Below are 26,742 nucleotides of genomic sequence, written 5' to 3'. Positions count from 1 at the left end.
TTCAACCACGGATTTTATTCCTGAAACCACACGCGAATAGGTCACACAATTTATCTCAACGAGTGTCTCCGCGCTGCACCGCGTACTGTTCGGCATGCTGTCCGTTTTCACTCCACGTGGTGCGAGCGTCTTCGGGAATGTGCATATATACACATGAGCTCCCAGGATGTGCTGCGAAATGTCGGACATCGTGCCGTCGTCGTTGTTGAGACAATACAGCACAATTATGACGGCCTACCCATGAGATGATATACAATAATGAGAACTGTTTAGATTTCGATTTGAAGCTTTCGTGACTGCAAGGATTCATCTTCTTTGGTTCTTTCGGTCACGTAGAATGAGAATAAAATAATAAAATAAAATGAGACAATAAAATTCTCACGACGTTTCGGCCACAACACAAGTAGCCTTCTTCAGGTGAAGGAACAAAACTGTCGGGACGACAGAGCTTCAATGAACGCTGCTAAGATTCGTAGCGTCTTTTAAGCTGGTTGAGAGAAGTGAGGAACCTTGACAAAGGGGTTTAAATATCAAACAGGAGAATTTAGCATTGAAATAGCTGAGGGATTAGCTTGTGACTGGTCACAGAAATAGCTATGTTAAAGTCAAAGCCTACACATCCACAGAGGCACCAAGTACAAACCAAACAGAATAATTTAGCATTGAAATAGCTGAGGGATTAGTTTGTGACTGGTCACAGAAATAGCTATGTTAAAGTCAAAGCCTACACATCTACAGAGGCACCAAGTACATGGACGCCAAAGGGGTTGCAACAACTCAACTATCATGCAGTAAACCGATGTGAAAAAACCCAAGTCTAAATTACATCAATATAATAAATGTACTTAATATATTCTTCAATAAGCTGAGCTATTAACAGCAACTGGGTATACACTACACTATATAATGAATACCATATAGTAAACAGATAAAAAAAATATTAACTACCTCAATGTTATCAATAAATTCGATATATTCTCCAATCAGCTGAGCTACCAACAATAAGTCGTTATATATTACAATGCTATATGGCAACAAAAAATCGGATCCACACACCGAAAAGATAGACGTTAACAGAGTCGTAATTAATCGCAGTAACAGTTCCATTTCTGATGGTCTGAAATCCGTTTTAGCTAAAGGTCTAAACTTTGCTGTCACACCGAGACACATACCGGTTAATGATATCATTGCCCATGTCGACGTTGCACTCAAGGGCTTGAGTCACATCTCTGCAGACGTAGCAAAATCTGAAATCGCTGCAACCCTCAAAAACGCTAAGATGCCACCTAGCAACATCAGCAAAGATGAACGCTTTGAATTATCTCAATTAAAAAAGAGAGATGATATTGTCGTCCTCTCAGCCGACAAGGGCAGTGCCACTGTCATCATGGACAAAACAGAATATAACAACAAAATTCAAGAACTACTCAACGATGGCAGCTATACAAAAATAAAAAGAGATCCCACCAACAGCCTGGTTACCAAAATGAACAAAATCATCTCTGATTCAACAGCATTAATTGATCAGACCAAACAGTTATCGTTGAAACCCTCTGCTGCCAGACCACCAAGATTATATGGCCTTCCAAAGATACACAAAGAAGATACACCCCTTCGTCCCATCGTCTCTACTATCAACTCTCCCACCTATAAACTGGCCCATTTTCTTGCTGATATACTGCGACCTTTCACTGGAAAAACCACCTCTGCGGTACTAAATTCTACTCACCTGGTATCGAAAATCAAAGGCATTTCCCTGTCCCCAGACGACCTGCTTGTCAGTTTTGATGTGGTGTCCTTGTTCACCAAAGTTCCGGTACCTGACACCATCGCTATCATTGAAGACCTGGTTCATCAAGGACTGCATACTGATGTACCCCCCCTGGTGAGACATTGCTTAACCAACACATATTTCACCTGGAATGGAACTTTCTACAAACAGACTGAGGGCACCCCAATGGGCTCCCCCCTGTCTCCAGTTGTAGCCAACGTATTCATGGAAAAATTTGAAACTGACGCCATCCAGACTGCCACTCTACGCCCGACCTTATGGAAGAGGTACGTGGATGACACTTTTGTCATCTGGCCACATGGCCAGCCTGCTCTAGACCAATTCCGCGACCACATCAATTCCATACACCCAGCCGTCAGATTTACCATGGAGGTGGAAAAAGATGGCAAGCTACCCTTTTTGGATGTCTTGATTAAAAGGAGACCTGATGGTTCAATGAGCCACTCTGTCTACAGGAAAGCTACTCATACAGATGCTTACTTGAAACCGGATTCCCACCACCATCCATCCCAGAAGAACTCCCTCATCAAGACTCTATACCATAGAGCCCAATGCATTTCCGACCAGGAACACATTACCAGTGAACTCAAGCACGTACACCAGGCTACTCCGACTACACAATCCGCAAAGCCATCACTCCAGTCATGAAGAAGGATCCTCTTGTGCAGCCACTCAAAACCATCACCTTACCCTACATTGCAGGGGTCACTAAAAAGATCTCCAAAATCCTGAATAAACACAAGATCCAGGTCCGATTCAACACAGTACATAAAATCCGTGATCTGGTTCCATCTGTAAAAGATGCTGTTCCAGACATACAGTACCCGTGCGTTTAGAAAATAAAGTGCCTCTGTGGTAGTAGCTACATTGGAGAAACCAAACGACATACCTTGGACCGCATCCGCGAACATAAAGCAGACTTGAAACATGGTAGAACGAACTCCTCTGCCGTGGCAGATCACTGTTATAATTCAGTGGGCTCACATGACATTGACTTCTCCAAGATGGAGGTTCTTTGCAAGCCAACCGGCTACCATGAGAGATTCGTTCATGAGGCCATCCACATATACAAGCACAGAGACAATTTCAACCGAGAAGATGGATTCTGGCTTAGTAACCATTGGAAAGATGTTTTAAACCATTTCGGTTCTTAATTAATTGTATTTTATGGTGACCTTCAGACCGCAGATCTTTCGCTGGCATTGACTCTTAATACCTCTCACACCACGGTTAATGGTATGGTTTATAACATGGAGTACAGCGCCTCGCAGCTGTTTCTCTCCTCCCTCCTCCGTTCCGACCATGGATGGACTCATCCGTCTGAACGGGGCTCGTAGCTGTCCGTGGTCCTGATGTTGAGGGTAAGAATCCACCCATTTTTTCGCCATATAGCATTGTGATATATAACGACTTATTGTTGGTAGCTCAGCTGATTGGAGAATATATAGAGTTTATTGATAACATTGAGGTAGTTTATATTTTAGTTTTTTTATCTGTTTACAATATGGTATTCATTATATAGTGTAGTGTATACCCAGTTGCTGTTAATAGCTCAGCTTATTGAAGAATATATTAAGTACATTTATTATATTGATGTAATTTAGACTTGGGTTTTTTCACATCGGTTTACTGCATGATAGTTGAGTTGTTGCAACCCCTTTGGCGTCCATGTACTTGGTGCCTCTGTAGATGTGTAGGCTTTGACTTTAACATAGCTATTTCTGTGACCAGTCACAAACTAATCCCTCAGCTATTTCAATGCTAAATTATTCTGTTTGGTTTGTACTTGGTGCCTCTGTGGATGTGTAGGCTTTGACTTTAACATAGCTATTTCTGTGACCAGTCACAAGCTAATCCCTCAGCTATTTCAATGCTAAATTCTCCTGTTTGATATATAAACCCCTTTGTCAAGGTGCCTCACTTCTCTCAACCATATTCTTAGTTTTTTCGGTAAAGTCACGTTGAAGAGAAACAACAAAATAACAAAATATATATAAAACAATAAAAATTCTCACGACGTTTCGACCATAACTCAAACGGTCATCATCAGGTGTGTCGGTTTGCATAAATTTATTTTGAAAACGGCATATTTATTTATTTATATAAAAATAACGTTTGCGTCACGCGCAACGATTGGCTGTTTGCCAGGACTAGTCCATCTATTTTTTGAAAAGAGGAGGGGGGAGACGAAATTTGTTTTTATGTATGCTGTCTGAAAGCCACTGTAAGCGTGAACAATCAATCAAGAACTGAAATGATTTATCAAATCTTTCCAATGATTGCTAAGATAGAATCCATCTTCTCGGTTGAAATTGTCTCTGTGTTTGTATATGTGGATAGCCTCATGAACGAATCTCTCATGGAAGCCAGATGGCTTACAAAGAACCTCCGTCTTGGAAAAGTCAATGGCATGTGAGCCTACTGAATTAGAACAATGATCTGCTACGGCCGAGGTGTTGGTCCTACCGTGTTTAAGGTCTGCTTTATGTTCACGAATGCGGTCCGAGATATGGCGTTTGGTTTCTCCAATGTAACTACTACCACAGAGGCAACTTAGTTTGTAGACACCAGGGTATTGTATGTCCGGAATCACATCTTTTACAGACGGAACCAGATCACGGATTTTATGTAATGTGTTGAAACGGACCTGGATCTTGTGTTTATTCAAGATTTTGGAGATCTTTTTTGTGATCCCAGCAATGTAGGGTAAAGTGATGGTTTTGAAAGGCTCCTCAAGAGGGTTCTTCTTCATGGTTTGAGTGATAGCTTTGCGGATTGTATAGTCGGAGTAACCATTAGCCCTAAGAGCTTGGTGTACGTGCTTGAGTTCACTGCTTATGTGTTCCTGGTCGGATATGCATTGGGCTCTATGATACAGAGTCTTGATGAGAGAATTCTTCTGTGATGGATGGTGGTGGGAATCCGGTTTCAGATAAGCATCCGTATGGGTAGCTTTCCTGTAGACAGAGTGGCTCATTGAACCATCAGGTCTCTTTTTAATTAGGACATCCAAAAAAGGTATCTTGCCATCTATTTCGACTTCCATGGTAAATCTGATGGCTGGGTGTATGGAATTGATGTGGTCGAAGAATTGGTCTAGAGCAGGCCGGCCATGTGGCCAGATGACAAAAGTGTCATCCACGTACCTCTTCCATAAGGTTGGGCGCAGAGTGGCAGTCTGGATGGCGTCAGTCTCAAATTTCTCCATGAAAATGTTAGCTATAACTGGAGAAAGGGGGGAGCCCATTGGGGTGCCCTCAGTTTGTTTGTAGAAAGTTCCATTCCAAGTGAAGTATGTATTGGTTAAACAGTGTCTCACCAGGGGGGGTACCTCAGTGTTTAGTCCTTGATGAACCAAGTCTTCAATGATTGCAATGGTGTCAGGTACAGGAACCTTGGTGAATAAGGAAACTACATCAAAACTGACAAGCAGGTCGTCTGGGGACAGGGAAATACCCTTGATTGTTGATACCAGGTGAGTAGAATTTTGTACCGCAGAGGTGGTCTTTCCAGTGAAAGGACGCAGGATTTCAGACAAAAAACGAGCTAGTTTGTAGGTGGGGGAGCTGATAGTAGAGACTATGGGACGAAGAGGTGTATCAACTTTATGTATTTTTGGTAAGCCGTATAATCTTGGTGGCCTGGCAGCAGAAGGTTTCAATAAAAACTGTTTAGATTGATCAATTAATGCGGTTGAATCAGAAATTATTTTGTTGGTTTGTGTGACGAGGCTGTTGGTGGGATCTCTTTTTATTTTTGTATAACTACCATCGTCGAGTAATTCTTTAATTTTGTTGTTGTATTCTATTTTATCCATGATAACAGTAGCATTGCCTTTGTCAGCTGAGAGAACTACAATATCATTCCTCTTTTTTAATTTATATAATTCAAAACGCTCATTTTTGCTGAGGTTGCTAGCTGGCATCTTAGCGTTTTTGAGGGTTGCAGCGATTTCAGATCTTGCTACGTCTGCAGCGATGTGACCCAGGCCCCTGAGAGCAACGTCTACTTGGGCAATTATATCATTAACTGGTATGTGTTTAGGTGTGACTGCAAAGTTTAGACCTTTAGCTAAAACGGATTTCAGACCATCGGAAATAGAACTGTTACTGCGATTAATTACGACTTTATTAACGTCTAACTTTTTGGTGTGTGGGTCCGGTCTTTTGTTGAATAGGAGGTTAAATTTGGAAATCAGGTTTTCCTTACATTTGGTCGACATAGTAGCAGCTGAAGAGGCAGTCATATTGTCTACATGTTCCCAATCCGATGTGGACATTATTGCCGTCAATGATAAGTGTGATTTGTAGAGTGTCTTGTCTAACTGATCTAGTTCTGTGCGTATAAGTCTGATTTTTTCTGAGATAAGAGCTAAGCTAGTTTTGAAAAGAATTCGTTTCGCATTAGAATAAGTTACAGTAGCAGAGGTGAGTGTAAATGCGATTGGTATTACCCCAGAGTCGCGGCATCTCTTCAGGAAGGTGAGAGACTCGATCATCTGAGCTTTCTTATCCCGGAGTTTGTTGAAAGATCTTAAAGTTATGTGAAAACCCTCCCCGTAGAGGCGATTAAATTTTGATTTAAAGCTTTCGTGACTGCAGTAATTCATATTCTTAGTTTTTTCGGTAAAGTCACGTTGAAGAGAAACAACAAAATAACAAAATATATATAAAACAATAAAAATTCTCACGACGTTTCGACCATAACTCAAACGGTCATCATCAGGTGTGTCGGTTTGCATAAATTTATTTTGAAAACGGCATATTTATTTATTTATATAAAAATAACGTTTGCGTCACGCGCAACGATTGGCTGTTTGCCAGGACTAGTCCATCTATTTTTTGAAAAGAGGAGGGGGGAGACGAAATTTGTTTTTATGTATGCTGCCATTGACTTTTCCAAGACGGAGGTTCTTTGTAAGCCATCTGGCTTCCATGAGAGATTCGTTCATGAGGCTATCCACATATACAAACACAGAGACAATTTCAACCGAGAAGATGGATTCTATCTTAGCAATCATTGGAAAGATTTGATAAATCATTTCAGTTCTTGATTGATTGTTCACGCTTACAGTGGCTTTCAGACAGCATACATAAAAACAAATTTCGTCTCCCCCCTCCTCTTTTCAAAAAATAGATGGACTAGTCCTGGCAAACAGCCAATCGTTGCGCGTGACGCAAACGTTATTTTTATATAAATAAATAAATATGCCGTTTTCAAAATACATTTATGCAAACCGACACACCTGATGATGACCGTTTGAGTTATGGTCGAAACGTCGTGAGAATTTTTATTGTTTTATATATATTTTGTTATTTTGTTGTTTCTCTTCAACGTGACTTTACCGAAAAAACTAAGAATATGAATTACTGCAGTCACGAAAGCTTTAAATCAAAATTTTCTCTCAACCAGTTTAAAAGACGCTACGAATCTTAGCAGCGTTCATTGAAGCTTTGTCGTCCCGACAGTTTTGTTCCTTCACCTGAAGAAGGCTACTTGTGTTGTGGCCGAAACGTCGTGAGAATTTTATTGTCTTATTTTATTTTATTATTTTATTCTCATTCTCCGTGACTTTACCGAAAGAACCAAAGAAGATTAACTGTTTAGATGTTTGTGAAATCCCTCGAGGCATAAAGCATGGAATATTTCCAGCTTTTGTGGACATGATTGTTGGCTAGGGTTGTGGTTTTAAGCTATTGCTTTTGTGTGATTAGAAGTCATGTAATCTAAGAACATCTTGGATGCTTTCCATTAAAATTGACAATCCACGGATATTCTTTCTCTGCTTCCATTAAATTCGTCTTAAACAGTCTTACATAACAACAATAAAACACTGGAGATTTATAAAACTTGAAAATTAATTGCATTTTTTTTACAGCTTTTAAGGCGATTAATCTTGTAGTTCCTGCACATTTCTCGACTGTATTCCTGGTGAAAACAAAAGGCTGACACTCAAGCAGAGTGCATAACCTGATTGATTCGTCTAATGATTTGTTCAATTATATGAGTGAATTCTGTCAGTTCCCAGAAAAAGCAAGCAATAAGCAAAAGTGCTCAAATTGTTAGAAACACAATAACAACACACTAATATTTTAGATACCATTACCCTGTGCATATACGCATCTTTGCGAACACATTGTCAATGTAAACTCAGTAATCAGTCTTCGATTACAATAGATACATTTTTGCTGTCTTGGTATGTTACCAGGCACCTGCAGGTAACGATGTTATCACATCAAAGGACTGTGCTCTTATTCACTCAAAATTGAATCAATTTATTTGTGCCACACCTTTAACAAGATTTGTATACCTACATTGACTTTGGTATCACTTTGGTAATTTACGTACATAATATATCTCAACTATGTGTTTAGCTTAAATGATCTCAAACATCTCGATGGAAACGTGTTAAATTATTAATGATGTAGCAATTTACTTCATTCAAAAATTGCGTGATATTTTCAGAAATACCAGCTGGACCAATACCTTTCTAGTTCTACATTGACAGTGCTGTGTGGCTATGACCAAATAAACCGGAATGTGCCAGATCTCATCAGATCTCGGAAGCTAAGCAGGTTGAGCCTGGTTAGTGCTCGGATAGGTGACCATGTGTAACAGATGGGTGTAGTAGGTAAGGTTGGTTATGTACGGTGCAAAAGAAGTTCAACATACATACATACATGGTCATTAACCCCCACGAGCTGAACGGCATGGGACGGCCCTTTTATAGCAGTGTACTGACAAAAACAGGCTGTGTATACATATTGAAATAATGTGGCGCCGATCGTGAATCTAGCCACAAAGCCATACAAAGTGTGGCAAAGGCACACACAGGCTGGACGCCCTTAAAAGTTCTAAATAAATGTGTTCAATGCAGTGAATTCTGATGCAGATCGATCGGTGCACATTCTAAATTAGTGTGTGTCTAATTATTTCATGCACTAGTGCTTTTCTATAGAGAGTCACTGTGTTCATCGTGAAATCTGTGATGTCTCCATGTTTGTACCAGTTTAAATAAGGGGCATTGATAATGACTTTGGTTCCAGATAATTCATTAAATGGCCATTGCTGAGATTATTATCATTCAGGAGTTTGCAATAACAAAGTAAATAGAAGCATGCGTCAGTGATATATCAATACAGATTTACTCGGCTGATTAATCGTTAGTCAAACAGTATTATTCACCTTTGGCAGCATAATTTATAGAGCATAAGTACCATGATAATTAATAATTATAATAATTTATATCAATTTGGTACTTGATGAAGGCCTCTAATTGCTGTCCATTATGGATGTTGTCTGACAATGTGTCGCCACATTGGCCAGTGCAAGTTATTGAAGGGGAGACTCAGAACCAGTTCAGATATTCGCTTGCCACTGATATTATCCATGGCTGGGTAGACTTCAGGTCACTGGGTTCATAATATAGTGTGCTCACCATTGCGCCTTCACTCCATCCCAGAGGTGCAATTTTTGATTGAAACATCATAATTTGTGTGATGCATCTGCATAATAATATTTTTGACAACACATAACGGATAAATAAAATAAAACTATTGCCAAATGAGGATTAGCACTCCGATGTATGTTTGGGTTTTGCCACACGTTGTTTAGAATTATGTCCACTCCACGTACTGGAAGCTTCTTCAAGAAGTGAATTTGAATTTAGAAACTGAACTGAATTTAACAACATGCGGTAACAACCCGAAAACACACAACAGCAAAAATCCTCCACATCATATATGAGGACTGTCCACAAAGTTTTGGTAATAAAAAATATTGAATAAGGTCACATTCAACTATAATCCCACCTTTATTCTCATGTTGTTATTTGTAACCCATAGTGGCTCTGGAGTGAGTGATATAATTTCAGACCAATTTCACATTCATTTACAAGCATAAAATAATAATAATTTAATATGCTCACTACGTTAATAACGTTGATTGGACTTTCTACAATGGCCACAGATCCATCATATACTGCAAGGAAGTCCCAGATTCTAATATATATGCAGTAAATATTAACCTGGCTATTATTCAGTGAATTGTGCGTAAGTGACAAATATGCCATATTCCAAAGACTGCCCTAAATCCCCAAAAGCAAAACTGCATGTGTAGTCAAACAAAAGAAAGAAGTTAATGTTGAAATTGTAAAGAAAAGCCAAAATTGCCAATATATTGGCATATAATGACAAATACAATTCCAAACTACAAATCAGAAGTATCAGTTTTTGCCATCTAAAGCCGGAGGCTTTTTTCCCTCAATCCCAAAGGGCTTTGATGTAAAGCGCCTTTAGATTTTATTAAAGGCGCTATATAGGCTGTATTTATTATTATTTTGGCTACATTTTACAAAGATCCTGAACATTGACAGAACTCATCTGCCCCCACATCACTCTTCTAAATTATGGCTTAGTTTCTGTTCCTGCAATATGTTAACTCCCTTTATATGTGCGTTCATTTTTATTTTAATGTGAGGATCAAAGAGGCTTCTTCACACTCCTTCACTTTGCTCTAGCACTTTGCTTATGGTTAATGATATATCCTTAAAGCTTGCACCGAAGCCAGCTGCATCACACGTCTGACCCTCTCATGTTACACTGTGTATACATATATGTTTATGGACGAGTTTCGCACACACACAAAAAAACAACGGTCAAACATTCTCATAATGTGGCCAATTATATAGAGGCACGGAGGTATTTGTGTCCTATTCATGAAGAGGTGGAGTGGTGGCTGATTGTTTGGCGCACTGTGCTGTAAATCTGGCCATGGTTAAAATTAGTGATGGGTGATGTCTGAACTGGTCCTGGACTCCACTGTCCCTTTACCAATCCGTGCTGGATTGACCAAATTCGTATCATTAAGACCCCTCCACTGCCCTACAATGGCAAACGAATTAATTGTCCCATCTACAAGCGATTACCGTGCCAATTCTCATTATTTCAGCTCACTGATAAGTTGTAGGGCAGTTCCCACAACCAAATTTAGCAATCAGATACGACGCTTGATTTAAAATCACGTCAAACATAATGCAGAAAGATGATATTGAGAGAGTTAGAGTGGCCAATCCAGAATATTTGAATTACACCATGACGTGGCCTAACTCATAAAGCAATCATACATTGTAATAATGGCTGCACAAAAACCTGCATGTTTAATTTATGACATGGATATGCTTTCATTCATTATTAATGCTGGCACTTTTGTACAATTCTTCTCTGTGTTAAATAAAGTGTAAAACACATATCTCTCCATTCTAGATTTGAAGCTTTCGTGACTGCAAGGATTCATACTCTTTGGTTTTTTCGGTAAAGTCACGTAGGTAAAATAAATAAAAGAAAACAATTAAATTACGACGTTTCGGAGGCAACACAAGCTTCCGTCTTCAGGTGGAACAGTCACAGCGATCTTAACCCTAACCGCAAGATCGCTGTGACTGTTCCACCTGAAGACGGAAGCTTGTGTTGCCTCCGAAACGTTGTGATTTAATTGTTTTATTTCATTTTACCTGTGACTGTTCCACCTGAAGACGGAAGCTTGTGTTGCCTCCGAAACGTCGTGATTTAATTGTTTTCTTTTATTTTATTTTACCTACGTGACTTTACCGAAAAAAACAAAGAGTACATATCTCTCCATTTTAACTGCTTGTTCTAACCAACTTGTTGCGGACTCACCACTTCTCTGCGGGTGAATTATTAGACCCAGTCACCTATCACATGTAATATTCGATGGTGCTTCCCAATAATATTAGGCAATGTTGTGTTTCATCGTGGTTTGCCTCTAGTTTCGTTGTCCTTCCCCCCACACCTCCGATTAGCAAGGTTGGCTACATACGGTGCGAAATAATTTCACCATACATACATACACCAGTTCACCACTTGAAACACACGCACAGTGGCTTCACGAACAAGTCAGCAATATTCAACACTGACAAAGCCATCACCGTTTTATTGCTTCGTTCTTAGCTGTTGTTCCGGTGACATTGCTGTGCATGTGCATCGCGAATTGTCAAACTTGGATGTTAATGGCAGTTTGCAGCTCATGCAGAGAGGTTCTTTTTCTCGACATATTGCCAATGGCTATTTTTTCTTACGGAAGTTAGAAAAATCATTCTCAAACACAATCCCATTATTGTAACTGCGCCATTTATTATTTCCATTGCTTTCAAGAAGGTATATTTAATTTCCTGCTCGACTGGCATTGAGGCGGTGCTCATCTCCTATTTACAGCCCTGTGCCAGTAGTGGAAATTCCACATTCCTATGGCAGAGGCGACTCCATCTGGGAGAAAAGCACTGTTGACTTTCCCACAAAATGGTACGTTTTTTTGGCGACCCAGGAAGGATGATGAGAAGAGTGAACCACCAACCAGGATTTGAACTCGCAACCTTGGGATTGCGAGCCGCTCGCCCCATCGCTGAACCGCCAGCCCTGAGTGGTTTTACCAATCCTCACCAAATAACATGAGAAAAGGGCACCTTGTAAGCAAACCTGTGAGATATTGAAGTAACACCATGCAGTGTACAGTCAATATAATTTCCGATTTAACATTAATCTTCAGACTTATGCCACAATGATTGGAAACACACGCTTCGTTTTTTTTCGTGGCATTTTTGAAACAAGCCGTAAGGCTGCAGCTTTAAAATTCCCAATGTGATCAAACATATCTCAATGTGATATTTGACTATTGCGAAAGTCAGTGAAGCGTTGATTTAAAATGTACGCATGCCTTCAGCTTGTTCACATGTTTTTTGGAGGCACTCGTGTCTGGGCTCGTTGCTAGAGCTCGTGCAATATATGTGTAGAGTCATCCACATCTGTCCCTGATCCATTACAGTTCTTCTGTAAATGAAATATATCCCTTGGTGCCTTAGCAAACTTTTTTTTTTATTTCGTGAAATATTCCACTAACACCATCATACTTCCACATGGCACTACATCAAGAACAGCTTTTGTATGAATACCAATTCTGTTTGTGCACTGCCTGCAGGCACCTTACCAAATTCGCCTCCCTATCTTCAGCTCTTTGTACCTACTCCATTAACCAATCTACATTCATTAAAACTCCCGGCTCTTACTATTGATCGTGCATTCTCATTCAAGGGACATTTTCACTGACAGCACGAGAAATCTCTTTATCTGCTCCATCACCGCGGCAACCAATTTCTGTCTCTAATCCCACGCCTCCATCGATGGCCGAGATGGTAGCCGGAGCGTGCCGGTCATCATCAGGCGAGCGAACTGAAGGCACCAACAGAATCGCCGGTCTGCGGCGAAGTTCACCGCGTGAATGATGCAGCAGTTCAAACTTTCAACACAGAACCTTTCCGGATGGACGTTATGTTAAGTAAGCTGGTGTCTGTTGTGCGCTAGGGGTAGAGTAAAAAAAAAAAAGATGCATCTATGCAGACCCAACCAGCAAAGCCATTAAGCTCAGCTAACACCAGAGTAGCCAGCGTCAGCTGTAACAAGACCCTAACAAGCATCAAAACCAGAGCAAGCCAGCCAAGCATGCTCTTTATAAGGAAACAATGCATACATTTGTGTGACATGTCATAATACAGTAGATGCACCACATAACTTTCATCCACCTTCAACATTGTCTAGGATCACTGAACCCTATGAAGCTTAGCATTAATAAAGTCATTCTGAAAAAAAAAAAAACCTCTATACCGTTGAGTAATTTTGGTTTTGTAAAGGTGTGCCCATATGAATACACATTCTCTAATTCATCTTCATCAGATATGTGCTATACACTGGTGGATGAAGGCCTCTCAATATATTTGCCATCCCTCAGGGTGTTGCGATGCCATAGTGGAACTTGCTCCCACACCTGAGCCGATCTCGTCACTCCATCTCTGCAATGGTCATCCTCTTGGGTGCATTTTCTCTTTTTGCTGCCATTCTATCAGCAGTCTCCTCCATGAACCATCGTCCCTTCAAGAGACGCGTCCTGCCCAGGCCCGCTTTCCCTCACAGTCAATATCATGTCTGTAATTTGCATGTATTCCCTTACGTATATTTCTGTATTTTAGTTTTAATTCCAAGTTTACATTTATTCAAGCATGTTTGCTCCTTTGCCTGCCAAATCTGTCACCAGTCTTGTCTATGTCTTATAATCCCTTGTCCTGAAATGTGTACTGCCTAAGCCGGCCAGTTTTACTGTTGCGGAGTCAATATGATGCCCTGTATTTGTACTCTGATTCATGTGTCTTGACTTCTGTTGCTCAGTGAAATTTCCAGCATTCATCTCTAAATGCTTATTTGCGTACCATTCACGTTTTGTTTCGTGATCCGTCTCATGGTTCATGTTGCTGATTCCCGTGGCATTGTGGGTAACATGCAGTGACTGTAAACTCTCTTCTGTAGGCACACTGGCATGTTCATTTCTTTTGTCAACTTGAATTTTCCAAAAACAATCTATTCTGCTCTCACTCACATGTTTAGCTCATCACGTTGATCCCGATACATTTTACTGATGAATTCGTGAATAATTGGCCGAGATAGATTCTCTATTTTCGAGTTGTGTCCCTCCATAAATTATTTACTTTTGTTCGTAAAATTTGTTGCCCGTCACTTTTGTGTTGCTAATTTAACTTTAGGCCTCCTTTGTAGCCTTTGTCAATTTATTTAACAGTGGTATATATGTCATTAACTTTGTTTTTTACAATTAATGTCATCAGCAAAATCTGAGATGGTTACTACTGCATGCCATTATTTCTTATATGCAATATCTTCTAACGTTGGTGTCAATAACCACGTTTAGAGCCTGACTTTTGTGATATCTGTTGTTTATTTATGCAATCTCTATGTAGCTTATTAGAAAAAGAGATGATAAAAAAAACGTGTTTAATGAAGTCCTTAATTTGTGAGAGCCGGAATGGCTGCATTGGTTTCCATTTCATTAAATGTCTTCTCATAGTCTATGAAAGAAAGGCACAATCGTGTGTGATACTTTATGTTAACTTGTCTCAGTGCCATTGGAAATGTTCACAAGGATATAATGGTAAAACATCAACATAAGCATGACAGATTTCTGCAGGAGTATCTAAAATATGTTCCTAACAAGACAAATACCGCAAAACTGTTATGATACTACTGTGTGTTTTCATAGTTGTCCTGCGTAGCTTTGACGTGTTTTCGAGTCGTACCGCATGTTGTTCGGCACGATGTCCGACGTTTCGCTCCACGTGCTGGGAGCTTCTTTATGCGTTGCACAGAGCAGCTCACTTTCGCCATAAAATAATCACAGGAGAAGGGTTATCTGAGATGTTATCACGTAGATGTGCAACCGTGCCATTCTCATACATCTGATTACCAATCAACAACCCACGTATTGATCCACCCATTGCTTTAATGTTTAACTTGGCTTAGGTTGAACCCTCACCGACAGAAGGCTTTTAATTGCTCAATCACATGCTATCGTCTTTCCCAATTCTGTTAACTTCATCCCGTGATGTAGTGCAGACATTGGGAAACCGTGGAAGCTTCTGTCTGGGAAATGTGTCCCTCGCCATTTGTGTGGAAGAGCGTTAATTACGGTCTGCAACGCTCATTACTTGTTATCGGGCAGGCACTGGGTTCCCTTGGGGTAGTCACACAGACTGATGACTTACACGGGCATGACAAGGTAGATAATGCAGCAACATGACTTTTTTATGTTGAAATGTCAGTAGGATGCACTGAGATTTATTCACGAAAAAAAAATACACGCTCCATATGGCTGTGTGACTAATGGAAATTCCTGCATTGGGCGTGGAGTGGTGGTATTATGCATTGTGCACAACACTACAAACCATGTTACTGAGCAATCAAGTGGAGATATGTAAACTATATTTGGCACGTGTGAATGAGCAACGTCTTATACGGATTTGAAGCTTTCGTGACTGCAGGAATCCATACTCTTTGGTTCTTTCGGCAAAGTCACGTGGGTAGAAAAATAAAATCACGACGTTTCGCTCGCAACACAAGCGACCGTGACTTTGCCGAAAGAACCAAAGAGTATAACGTCTTATACCTTACATGCCATAATGTGTTAACTACATTCATTGACAACTAACATTTTGTGTGAAAATGTTAATGGTAGCTACAAAAACAATTTGATTCCAGAAATTAATTATAACTCGAGTGTGCCTAAGACTGGACTAACAATTAATTTGAAGCGCATTCAAAATGAATGGCATTTAAAATTATTTTTTTGACTTTTTAATCAATTCTTTACCCATTAAGATTACGTAAAGTCTTCAAGTTATGATTGAGGAGCGCTTGTAGCCAGTTTGCATTCTCTCTGATTTAAAGGTTTGCCATTTAAAACCAAAACCCTACCTGCGTAGCTACATCATCAAAAGAGGCTGCATTTTATTGGAGACCTTTAAGTCTCCAATATCCACAGGTAATAGAGGACCTGCCGCGGTTTTACAAGGTAATTCGAATCGCTTGTTGCGTTTTTTTGTAAGTTAAATGGAACGTTCATTTTAATAAACAAAATGTCATTGCCTTTATAGACCGCAATCCAATATGTTTTAGAGAAAATGGTTTTATATGATGTTATATTTTACAAGCAGTCAGTCGCAATTAAAAACTATTTCATCAAAAGATGTTCCAAAAAAAAACACAATGGTGGTTTACTTTGCTTATACATTTCCGTGTCTAGAATAGGTCCCGTAATGATTTATTTCTGCTACATACAATCCAGTCATGTTCTACAAAAAGGCCTAATGATGAACGTTTTCAGTTTACCTGCCATGACACATTAGCGTGCTTGGGCAGGACACATATCTAGAGGTGACGATGGCTGGCGCTCGAAAACGATGCCAATGGCAGCCTAACGAGGGGATGGCTCCCGAGTGGAACACCGCCACCACTACCAATGAGATGGGGCGATGAGACCTACTTCCCCACGGATTGTTGCATCGTGAGACCAGCAGAAGGGGTGGTAAAGATAGCTATTATGATGATGATGATGATAAAACAGTTCAAAGTACATTCAGCTTATAGATATAAAAATATAATGTCACTTCTGAATTCCAAATAACTAAAAAGATGGACTTTTAGTGATTTCTTGATGCACTGACAATGTCTGCGACGTTCCCTGAAAAAGGGTTTAAAAATCGGATGCATATACGGTATCACAACAATCAGCTAGTTTAGCGGGAAATGGATTATTATGCGTTGGTAGTGGTACACAAGCACAGGTTAAATAAATAAACTCGGCTCATGTTTTAATAATACTTTGGCCTTAAGAGGAAAAATATACAAAATATAGAATTTATGTATGTTGAACTTCTTTCACACCGTACGTGGCCAACCGTCCTAATCGGATGTGCCAAATATAATAATAATAAAAAAAAAATATTTTGCCTTTCAAGGCATTGTTGTTGAGAAATGTGTTGAAGGTAATTTTTTTAGTATGCCAGCGTAAAGAAAAAGTATGATGAGAAAATGTACATTAAAAATGCTACTTGGGCACAATTTAAATTTATAGTGCAAAGTATTGTACTGCATTATGATGTCGTGCAAAGATATTCATGGCCACACAGCCAAGAGAGCCACTCATTTAATCTGAGCACTGGCGTGCATAGCGGCTGGTTCATTAGGCGAACCCATGTATGCTTTCATCATCATCATCACCATCACAAATGCAACCGCTCAACCCAGACCAGGTCGGTATAAAAGGTACGGGTGCAGCATTGCAATTGCTCAATCATCCCACTGCTGGTAGAAGGGATTCTCCACGAAAGGAATCTCTGGAGAGCACCTTGAGAGTGTTTTGTCCTACTTGTGCACACTGTCTAGATATCGTGTAAAAGAGGTGGTGAATACCCACACTTTACCCCACCACTAATGTTTCTGGAGTACCCATTTATACTGCTGGATGATTTCAGAAACTTGTCCACTGTTTTTCGGAACAAAATTGGCAACCTCTGGATTGCAAGTCCAGTGTGCTAACCATTAAACCATGACAGCGTATGTCAGGAGTCTGTTGATAGCTAAATAGATTCATTACCGTTAATGTTTTACTTCCTAAGAGCTCATTCAGACTGTACGTATTTTTCAAGGACGACCTGGATTATGAAAGGGATTGCGGATAATTGCAAAACATACAATTAATTTAAATAAAATGTAATTAAAATATCATCAAGTTTTTTTATGAATATCAAAAACAATTAATTAGATATTATTGGTTCTTTCGGTAAAGTCACGTTGAAGGGAAACAATGAAATAATAAAATATATATAAAACAATACAATTGTGAGAATTTTATTGTTTAATATATATTTTATTATTTTTGTTGTTTCCCTTCAACGTGGCTTTACCGAAAGAACCAAGAATATGAATCACTGCAGTGACGAAAGCTTTAAATCAAAATTTAATTCATTATATGCTAAACAGTAATAGATATAAACACAATGTACTAAACTAATTGGATCGGAACAATGGACAAAATAAATTGCACTTATGTCCCAGGTAGTGAATCCAGTTTATTAAAGAGGCTGCGTTATTTTAAATATGACTGTGTTTTTTAATTTTCCTTTGGTCTTATTTATTTAATTTCTCCTTCCCACGTGTGTAAAAGGTGCAAAACACAATTCATTTAAAATAAATACAATTTTAGCACTTTCCTTGTCAGGCTTTTTTGCACGTGCCCTGACATGCAACTGTGATATTTTAATGCCTGTTTCTGGAAACAATATTTGTACGTTGAACCTGTTTTTTGCCTAACGCAAGTTGGGCCGCATGTCACCAAGGCAATCAGCGCGCTGTGCTCATTTTGCACCGTTTGACGCTAACGATACTTTTGGAAAACCTCGCTCTAATTAAAACCTCATTAGACTAAACTCTGATGAAGGTAACTTTTCCGTGACTGATAAGGTCCCTATTCCCATCAAGATAATATGAATGCTTTAAATGCTGATATAAACGAGGCAGACTGATTTTTCCCCCAATGCTAAATATAGCGAAATGCAGACAATTTAGGCGTCACTTAAAAAAAAAGAAGTCGCATTTAAAAAATATTTTGTACTATTTCAATGTCGCCTAAGTCTCACGCGAATTCGTGCGGCTATCGAAGAAGATGCTCTTTCACAAAAGTAGCTTTTTTTTGTGCAGACACTGCAGGATTTTCTCATTTCTCCCTTTGTAGCACCCAAATGGAGCCAATTATCTCAGAATTGCCGTGACAAAAAATCATCCTCGTGCCCCTTGCCTCCCTGGTCTCCCTCATAACTTGCAAGCAAATGTGGCCTCCCCTCAACACCACCAACCAGCCGACCCATTTGTGGTGATTTTCCCCGAGAATCCACTTGTCAGTTAAATTGCACGTGTCGCCATGACAACCTAATGATTTGTTTTCTCCACGTGAACATAAAAATGCGGTCCTTCGTCAGTACCCTGCTGAATGAAGGCACCCTCTCCCCACCTATGCCGTTTTGGGGGCGTCCGGTCACGGTGGTTATTTGAACGGCATGAATCTACGTGTGAAAAGGTTTTCCATGAGAAGGCAATCGGGTCGCGAGCAGGCAGTTAATTTGGCTAACTTCCAGCTCCGAGAATTAAGGATAACAGTTGGACTGCCATGCGGTGATCATTGCGGTCTGGAGCAGGGTGGCTGGGTGGGAAAATGCTGAACCCTGCAGAGCGTGGATTAGAAGTAGTTATTAGATATCCGCCTCCGCGAGCGTTCCCTTAGACAGTATTAGAAGGGTTACATTCTTTTGTGAGAGATCCAAATGATATATTTGCCTCATGACATGACACCGATAGCACAGAGTGCTGTTCAGCTTATTGCAGCTCTGAGATGTGGGCATTTTTACTTGACACAGACATGCGTCAAATAAAAGGTGAATGGCACTAAATATCGTGGCCCTAGATGTCCGATTGAAATTTGTGTAAGAAGGAGTTTTGTTGTCATCTTTCTGAAGTTGTTGTCCAGCACACAGTGGTGCACTGGTAACTAATTTCACGTGAAGAATACGATCACTGTGGGCAGTTGCGACACTTATATGCAAAGTCCACTAATATGCTAAATGAGCCATTTGCTGCGTTGAGAAAGTATGAATAACATTTTGTTATCCCAAAGGTTGTATAGGACACAGTCCTGGGTAATCCGGCACTCCCAGCAGAGCAATCAAAACAGTTGCCAAGTTTGTTGAATGCTCCCAACTCTGTCCACTCGGCAGTTAGTTGACCAGCAGGTGACATTCCGCCAGCAGTGCCGTGGGCAGGTAAATGTCAGGGTTGCACCTTTACCTTTGCATATCTCGCACTGTCCAAAGATTTATTTCGCAAAAAGCATCACATTTATGCAAGCACCTCGCATTAACTTTACCATTGGGCGGAGGGTGGGGGGGGGGGACAATTACGAACCTACCATTATCCTAATTTACAGCTCTTTATAAAAAACACGTTGAAAATGTTCATTGAGACGGACAGCAAGGCATCATGTTGACCGAAGAGAGGTGACTGGATCACTCCCGTACTAAATTATATATTTTCTAGGAAAGTAAAATGCTGCAGTCGCGAATGGCTCTTCTGCAGAATGCGGCGCAACTCCCAGAATGCCTCTCATTGCTCTCGGGGCCTAAATTCGACAATAAATTATCTTCATTATCCTCATCAACTCTACCGCGTGTGGGCTTTTTATGCTGCAATTTTAACCCCTTCCAGTCATTATCATTGCGGATTTCTTTCATGAAATAGCAAGTTTAAGTAATTCACGATCACAGTTATGTGTTCTGCCAATATGGGTTTGGAAAGCGTTTTAACTCAAGCAGTTGATGCTCAATATTTCTTGATTACAACAGATTAATTAAATATTACTGAAGGTGTGACTTACATTTTTAGCAAGGTGACATTTTACGTGATTCGTTTAAGCATTCCTTTAAATTAATAACAAATAATGTATGTAATAAAAATTCCATAATAATATAATTAAGTGTACATTCCTTATTGTAATATAAGCATCAGCTATGCGCATCAATAAGATGTTTGTGTTGTTGTATGCAGAGCTTTTATAATGGCAATGTTAAAATATGTAACATGATGTTATTCTTTCACTGGAATAATTTCCCATGGTGTATTTCTTCCATAGCCTTTTAAAAACATATATCGCGGTGATAATAAAGTTGCAGGCCATCATGTTCTTGCATCAAGGAATGTTCATGCGAACCACGAGAAAGTTCTATTGTAGCTTGTAACTGTAGAAAGCACTGGTAATCAAGCTATTTAAGTGTCGTTAAACCCACCACCACCCGACACAGCCAATTAGTAAGGTTTGTCACGTAAACAGAACGTGCCAATTCGTTGCTAGTACAGCACACCGGTGTGTTTGAGAGCAAAGCCACAACATTTACACCGATGTGTTGTACTAGGAACGAATTGGCATGTTTATTTTACGTGACAAACCTTACTAACTTGGTTGTCGGGTGGTGGCGGGTTTAACGACACTTTTATATATTTACGCGATCTAACCCAAAAAAAACCCACCTGTATTATGGATGATATTGGTCGCGAAAGCCTACGTGTTAAACCAAGCTATTTAAACATACATTTTCCTCTAGACCACCCATGGTGAGGCACGGTCAAACAAACCCCCGATGCACATGAAGTCTCAACCAAAATCCCCAGCAGCTCTGGTTCCACCAGCGATGGTGTCTGCTGTTTTGGCGAAGGAGCATGGGGAGATAGAATCGTTGGTACATACTGGACGATTATTATTTTATTTTATTACTGCTCCGTAAATCATGTGGACTTTTGGGGAATAAAGCGTTTTCATACTGGAAATAGATTTTAGAGGAACCGTTTTGGTAAATTGTTAGACTCAGTAAGGTGATGAGACACATACAAACTCCATGCAACAGCCATACTCAATGCACTGCTGGATGAACGCCTCCCCATGCCATCGCAATCCCACACAATGCCACAATCCATTTCACTCCTGAATGCCAGCTGATATCACGATTCCATCCGCGTGCGTATGTTCCTTCATTTAGCTGCCATTTTCTCGCCAGTCTTATCCATCGGGCATCATCCCTTGCAATGCGTGGCGCCTAAACCCACCTATGCTGTCCTCAACATTCAATTTGACGTCTCTAATCCGTGCTCGATTCCTGATCAATGTGGAAGATAGCATATGCCATCGAGAGATTGTGAGAGATGGCAAATTGGCATGCAGGGACCTTCGTCCAGCAGTGGATACGTCATGGCTGTTGACGATCATTATTTGAATACGATAAATCCAAGACGCTTCCCAAAATTGGGGTTTTGATTAACCTTTGCCTGCAAATCGAAGTAGCAACGTGAAAATTGTGGGTAAATTACAATGTTACACGCTTGCGTCACAACAGCCAACGGTCTTCATTGTGTGTAGCTTACAGCCGGAATGAACATGTTAATTGGCGCTAGCGCAATACCAATGACAGCTCAGCGTATTTTAAGCAAGTCAAATGAAGGACGAAAGTTAATGTATGTTTGAAGTGTTGAGAGCAGATGGAATGAGCTATCTGACATGTGGCTAAATTGCATAGGTTGAAGGTATGCAAGATCGAATGCGTGTTTTAAAGAAATCTCAGTCTTGCTCGTTTATCCATCAACCCTAAATCATTACCATGATCATTTCCATGATTTAAGGTTGCGATTCAATTAACCAAATTCGATACGTGTTTGACATTGCGGCGGATGTAGCGGCCGCAATTGGCTGCAGTGGTCACATATATCAATTACATATAACATATACAAATATATACATGGAAATAAAAAAACACATTGAATACACATACAATTCAAGTCAGGTATTATGTCCATACCAACATTAAAAAAATAATTAGTGAGTTGTTAGACTTCTGGTCCCAATATTGGTGTACGGTCCTTTCACAATCCCTTGCAGAATAAAGGCCTCCCCCACACGTATCTTCAGTTATGGGCGTTGTTTGACCATATTTCACCAATTCTAGATTTGAAGCTTTCGTGACTGCAAGGATCCATACTCTTTGGTTCTATTCGGTAAAGTCACATAGTTATTTTATTTTTACCTACGTGACTTTACCGAATAGAACCAAAGAGCATATTTTACCAATTACTGGTCAGTGCGGGTTGGTGAAGAGCGTGCCTAAGACCGGTTCAGATATCACTCGCTACTGGTGTTCGCCTGGTGCAATGCGCTAACCACTGCACCGCTGCTCCAGCCCTTTGTATATTGGCAAATCTACAATATCATCCGCAAGTCAAGAGTACTGTAGGTTTAAAATATATAATTATATTGATCATCATTTTATCATGATTCTTTTCAGACATTTGTCATGTCGGGCATGGGGGTTGTTTTCCCATATTTCACCAGGCTGGTCAGTGTTGGTTGGTGTCGATGGGGGGGAAAGGACGAGTTGAGATATCACTTTTCACTTGTGTTAGCCATGACTCGGTATTGAACTCAGGTCATCACGTTCCTAATATAGTGCACTAAACAGAGTGCCACTCTACCCCACTTTACATGCTTAGAGTACTTTAAAAGTAAAAGTACATTTTCATATGTTTCCAATTAAAAGTACGTAAGCCACATTTTCCATATTGATGTATTGTGATGTGGCGTTAAGATGTTAATCAATCACGGGAAAGTAAGTTTGACAACAGAGGCATTTTTCTATGACATGTAAAAAGACAAATTGTTGTTAAAAGGTCCCACGAGATAAAATTGATTTACCAGCAATCCAAATGCACTCTGCACAGTCCTAAGTAATACATGCGTTGTCAAGCTAACCACATTACCATATAGATTTTATTTGTTTTAGTTTTTTTCTAGTTCATGGATGCATTTGCTCGTAGTTAAGGCCATGCGAGGGGTAGCTCCGCTTTGTATTCAGGAGCTAATTCAATCTCATGCACAGGCGAGGTCTTTTAAGATCTGTCGATCGTGCCCCTTTTATATGATACCTCCATCGTGGTTGTGTTCTTGCAGTGATCGGGCGTTTACCGTTGTACCCTACCACCATGCATTGTGGAATTCCCTAACGGTGGTGACCAGCCTCGCGGATAGTGTTTAAATCTTTATGTCCTCACTAAAAACACATATCTGTTTCAAAATTATTTTCCTCATCAGTCTAGTTCCCCTTTGTTATTCTGACACCTAGTTCTTTCATTCATATCTCTATACTTTTCATGCACGGCGCCTCGAGACTTTTTGCGAAAAGGTGCCTCGTAAGTTCACACTATCATCGTTATTATTTCAGTAATGAAGCAGCTTTTATTGTAACCTAATGCAGCGTTTTAGGGCACTGCACTGCAATGGAATTTTAAGAAATAATATCGCGCAGAACAATGCTTGGTACAACCCTAAATCACATTGCAGAGCCGTACAGCACAGCCGTGGAAATCTCAAGACTTTATTTCAGCTGGCGAGTCCCCCATTGAGCTGAGCGGCACTTTTACAAGGACGACCACAGACCAAGACCATCGGAGGTGGTGGCAGTTACAGGAGATTGCAGGAAGGGAATGTTCCAACCAGCAAGATTTTAAAAAACAAACATTGTCCACACGAAACCCACAGCAGAACTTACCGCATACAGGAAAAGCAATAAATAGTGCTTGAAAAAGATCAAAACCAGCATAACCTAGACCGAAGTCCTCTGCAATTAATATAAAGCCAGTATTTTTTTCTGGAAGGATATTTGATAGTTAAAACTGTTATAAAAACTCTTATGCTAAATGAATTTGTGAAAATTAAGTATCGTTGGCTATTTTGAATGACAGATTTGATTTAACATTGTTGGCGTCAGCGCAGCACTTGCGCAGGACACATGGCTTACACACAAGGGTTAATACGAGTCCCTTGACGTGTATAGTTTATTGCAGAATATTCCCTTTACAGTACATTGCCGTATGCATTACATAATTACATATACACATTTTTTCATAATAATAATAATAATCCACAGTCCATAATAAATCCACCGCTGGATGAAGGCCTGCCTTACACTGAGTCGGTCGTGGCAGTTGATTTACCGTACGTCACCACACTAGTCAATGTGGATCGGTGAAGTGGAAGTGTCCAGGATCAATCCAGATATCAATCGCCACTGATGTCAGCCACGGCCGGGTATCGACTTCAGGTTCGCTGGGTTTGCGTAGTGCAGCACACGCGCCCACCTATACCCCCTCCCCGAACATATTTTTACAAACCCTCAAACGGTAGCATTCTATAAATATTTTTCAACGTCGTATTCTGCAAACAGTGGTTTTGCCGATCGGAAAGCTGTGCAAAAAAAAAAAATGTAACGTTTCGTTTGCCTCTTGTGCGCGCTGCAGTTTGAAAACGAGCTGATCACAAAGCTCGACCACGAGGTTGAGGGAGGGCGCGGAGATGAGCAGTACAAAGTCCTCTTCGAACGGATGTGAGTACTCCTCTGCCTGCGACGTGGCGTCACTCCACGTCGGGGTGATGCAGCAGACACGAGAAGATAATGCAAGAAGCCCCCCCCCCCACCCCACGCCCCCCCCCCCCCCCCCCGATTTGAAGTTCTGTGCATTTAGGCTTTGAGGGAATGCATTGGTGGTATTGACAGATCGTAAAAGCCTCAAACGATTTGCCCCCCCCCCCCCCCCCCACCCCTGGCATTTCAAAGGTGACGGCAAAAGCTAAAGGTGCAGCCCTGCTATTGCTTGCCACTGCTGGCGGAAGGGGTCTCTTCGAGAGGAAGATCTAGAGATCTTTCCGGAGCATATTTTGGCCAACTCTTTTATGTCGGCATTCAATAAATTGTGTCAATTCAGAGTTGCCATTCGATAACAAAAAATATGTCAATAATTATGTTTTCTATTGTGGCGACTTTAGTGGCCTCTCGTGGTAGTGGGGATTACATATAATGTATACACATTATACTTTATTATTTCGTGTGAAAATTCAATGAATGTATTTAGGGTGTAAAAATCTATTTTCATAATTCATTTGTTACGCAGCTGGTTATATCAAATCGTGCCTCACAGATCTAAATTCCTATTCGAGTCGGAGAATCCTCATTCTGAAACTTTGATCTCCGTTTACCATATTGACATGTAGCCTTTAAATTCACTTATATCTTTACATTTGAATACATGTTTATTGTTATTCAATGAACATGAAGAAAAAATAACTACACATGACATTACATTGATAATATTTTAATACCATTCAGAAAAGATATTATTATTTGAGTTGTACGCCTTTTGGCGTCTTCTGGTCCAACACCAATGGAGACTAGGCTCTAAGAAAAGCTGTCTCGGGTGTGGACCAATCAAATTCAAGAACAGTGCATATTATTATCAGAGTTGTCTTTTTTGTTTGCATTTTGACTGCTTGTGTTGTGGTTATTGCAAACATGATGCCTTGAATAAAGGTGTCAGTTTTTGTGCCAGTTAAAAGGGTAAAACCTATTCCTATATATTATTATTTAACAAGAGCTTCTTTATTTATACATATTGTATATTTGGGTGGAACACTGTGCCATCTGGGATTTTGACTTCCCAATTATTTGTTGCACGTTTCATTTCCAATTATTTAATCTTTTTTTTGTATTGCCGTCAGTCATGTACGGATAATTTGTCTGAACCACCATGCACATGTTTTATTTGCGTACAACATAGCTACAAATAGCATCAGCATCACGTTTACAACGAGCCCGCATTCGCGACGACATCGCTATTTTACACAAGCAGCTGGTCCATGCTTCCTTCCACCGCACTGAACTTGTAGTACGCTTTATTATTTCACTCGCAAGTATTCCGATTTGTGAAATAATTGTATCGAGTTCAAACGTTGACTTTTGTGTGTGGATAATATTCAAGCTTTGTTTTTATAGTCTCTGTATACAGTAATGAATCTCTCTGCAATTCCACCGTTGCCAATGTATACGAAGAGTCATCCGTCTCGGCTCAGTGCTCCGCGGCTTTAATACAAGAACATTAAGCTCTCAAGTCAATAAC

The 26,742-nt window shown here is 40.1% G+C and overlaps 1 protein-coding gene across 2 annotated transcripts in view; it reads left to right on the top strand.

Moving 5' to 3' along the window:
• The window catches only part of LOC116941304 (dedicator of cytokinesis protein 1-like), a 227,278-nt gene that overhangs the window by 167,147 nt on the left and 33,389 nt on the right, over positions 1 to 26,742 (top strand). For both annotated transcript variants that reach the window (XM_032952216.2, XM_032952215.2), the window contains exon 35: positions 25,090 to 25,175. In XM_032952216.2, the coding sequence (XP_032808107.1) occupies positions 25,090 to 25,175 (86 nt within the window). The remainder of the gene's footprint in view (positions 1 to 25,089; positions 25,176 to 26,742) is intronic.

Source organism: Petromyzon marinus, chromosome 11 (genome assembly GCF_048934315.1).
Source record: "Petromyzon marinus isolate PM22_M1 ecotype Great Lakes invasive population chromosome 11, UKy_Petmar_22M1.pri1.0, whole genome shotgun sequence".
In the NCBI taxonomy this organism is placed as follows: domain Eukaryota; kingdom Metazoa; phylum Chordata; class Hyperoartia; order Petromyzontiformes; family Petromyzontidae; genus Petromyzon; species Petromyzon marinus.
The sequence above is the reverse complement of the archived record's forward strand: the minus strand, read 5'-3'. Positions and strand labels throughout refer to the sequence as shown.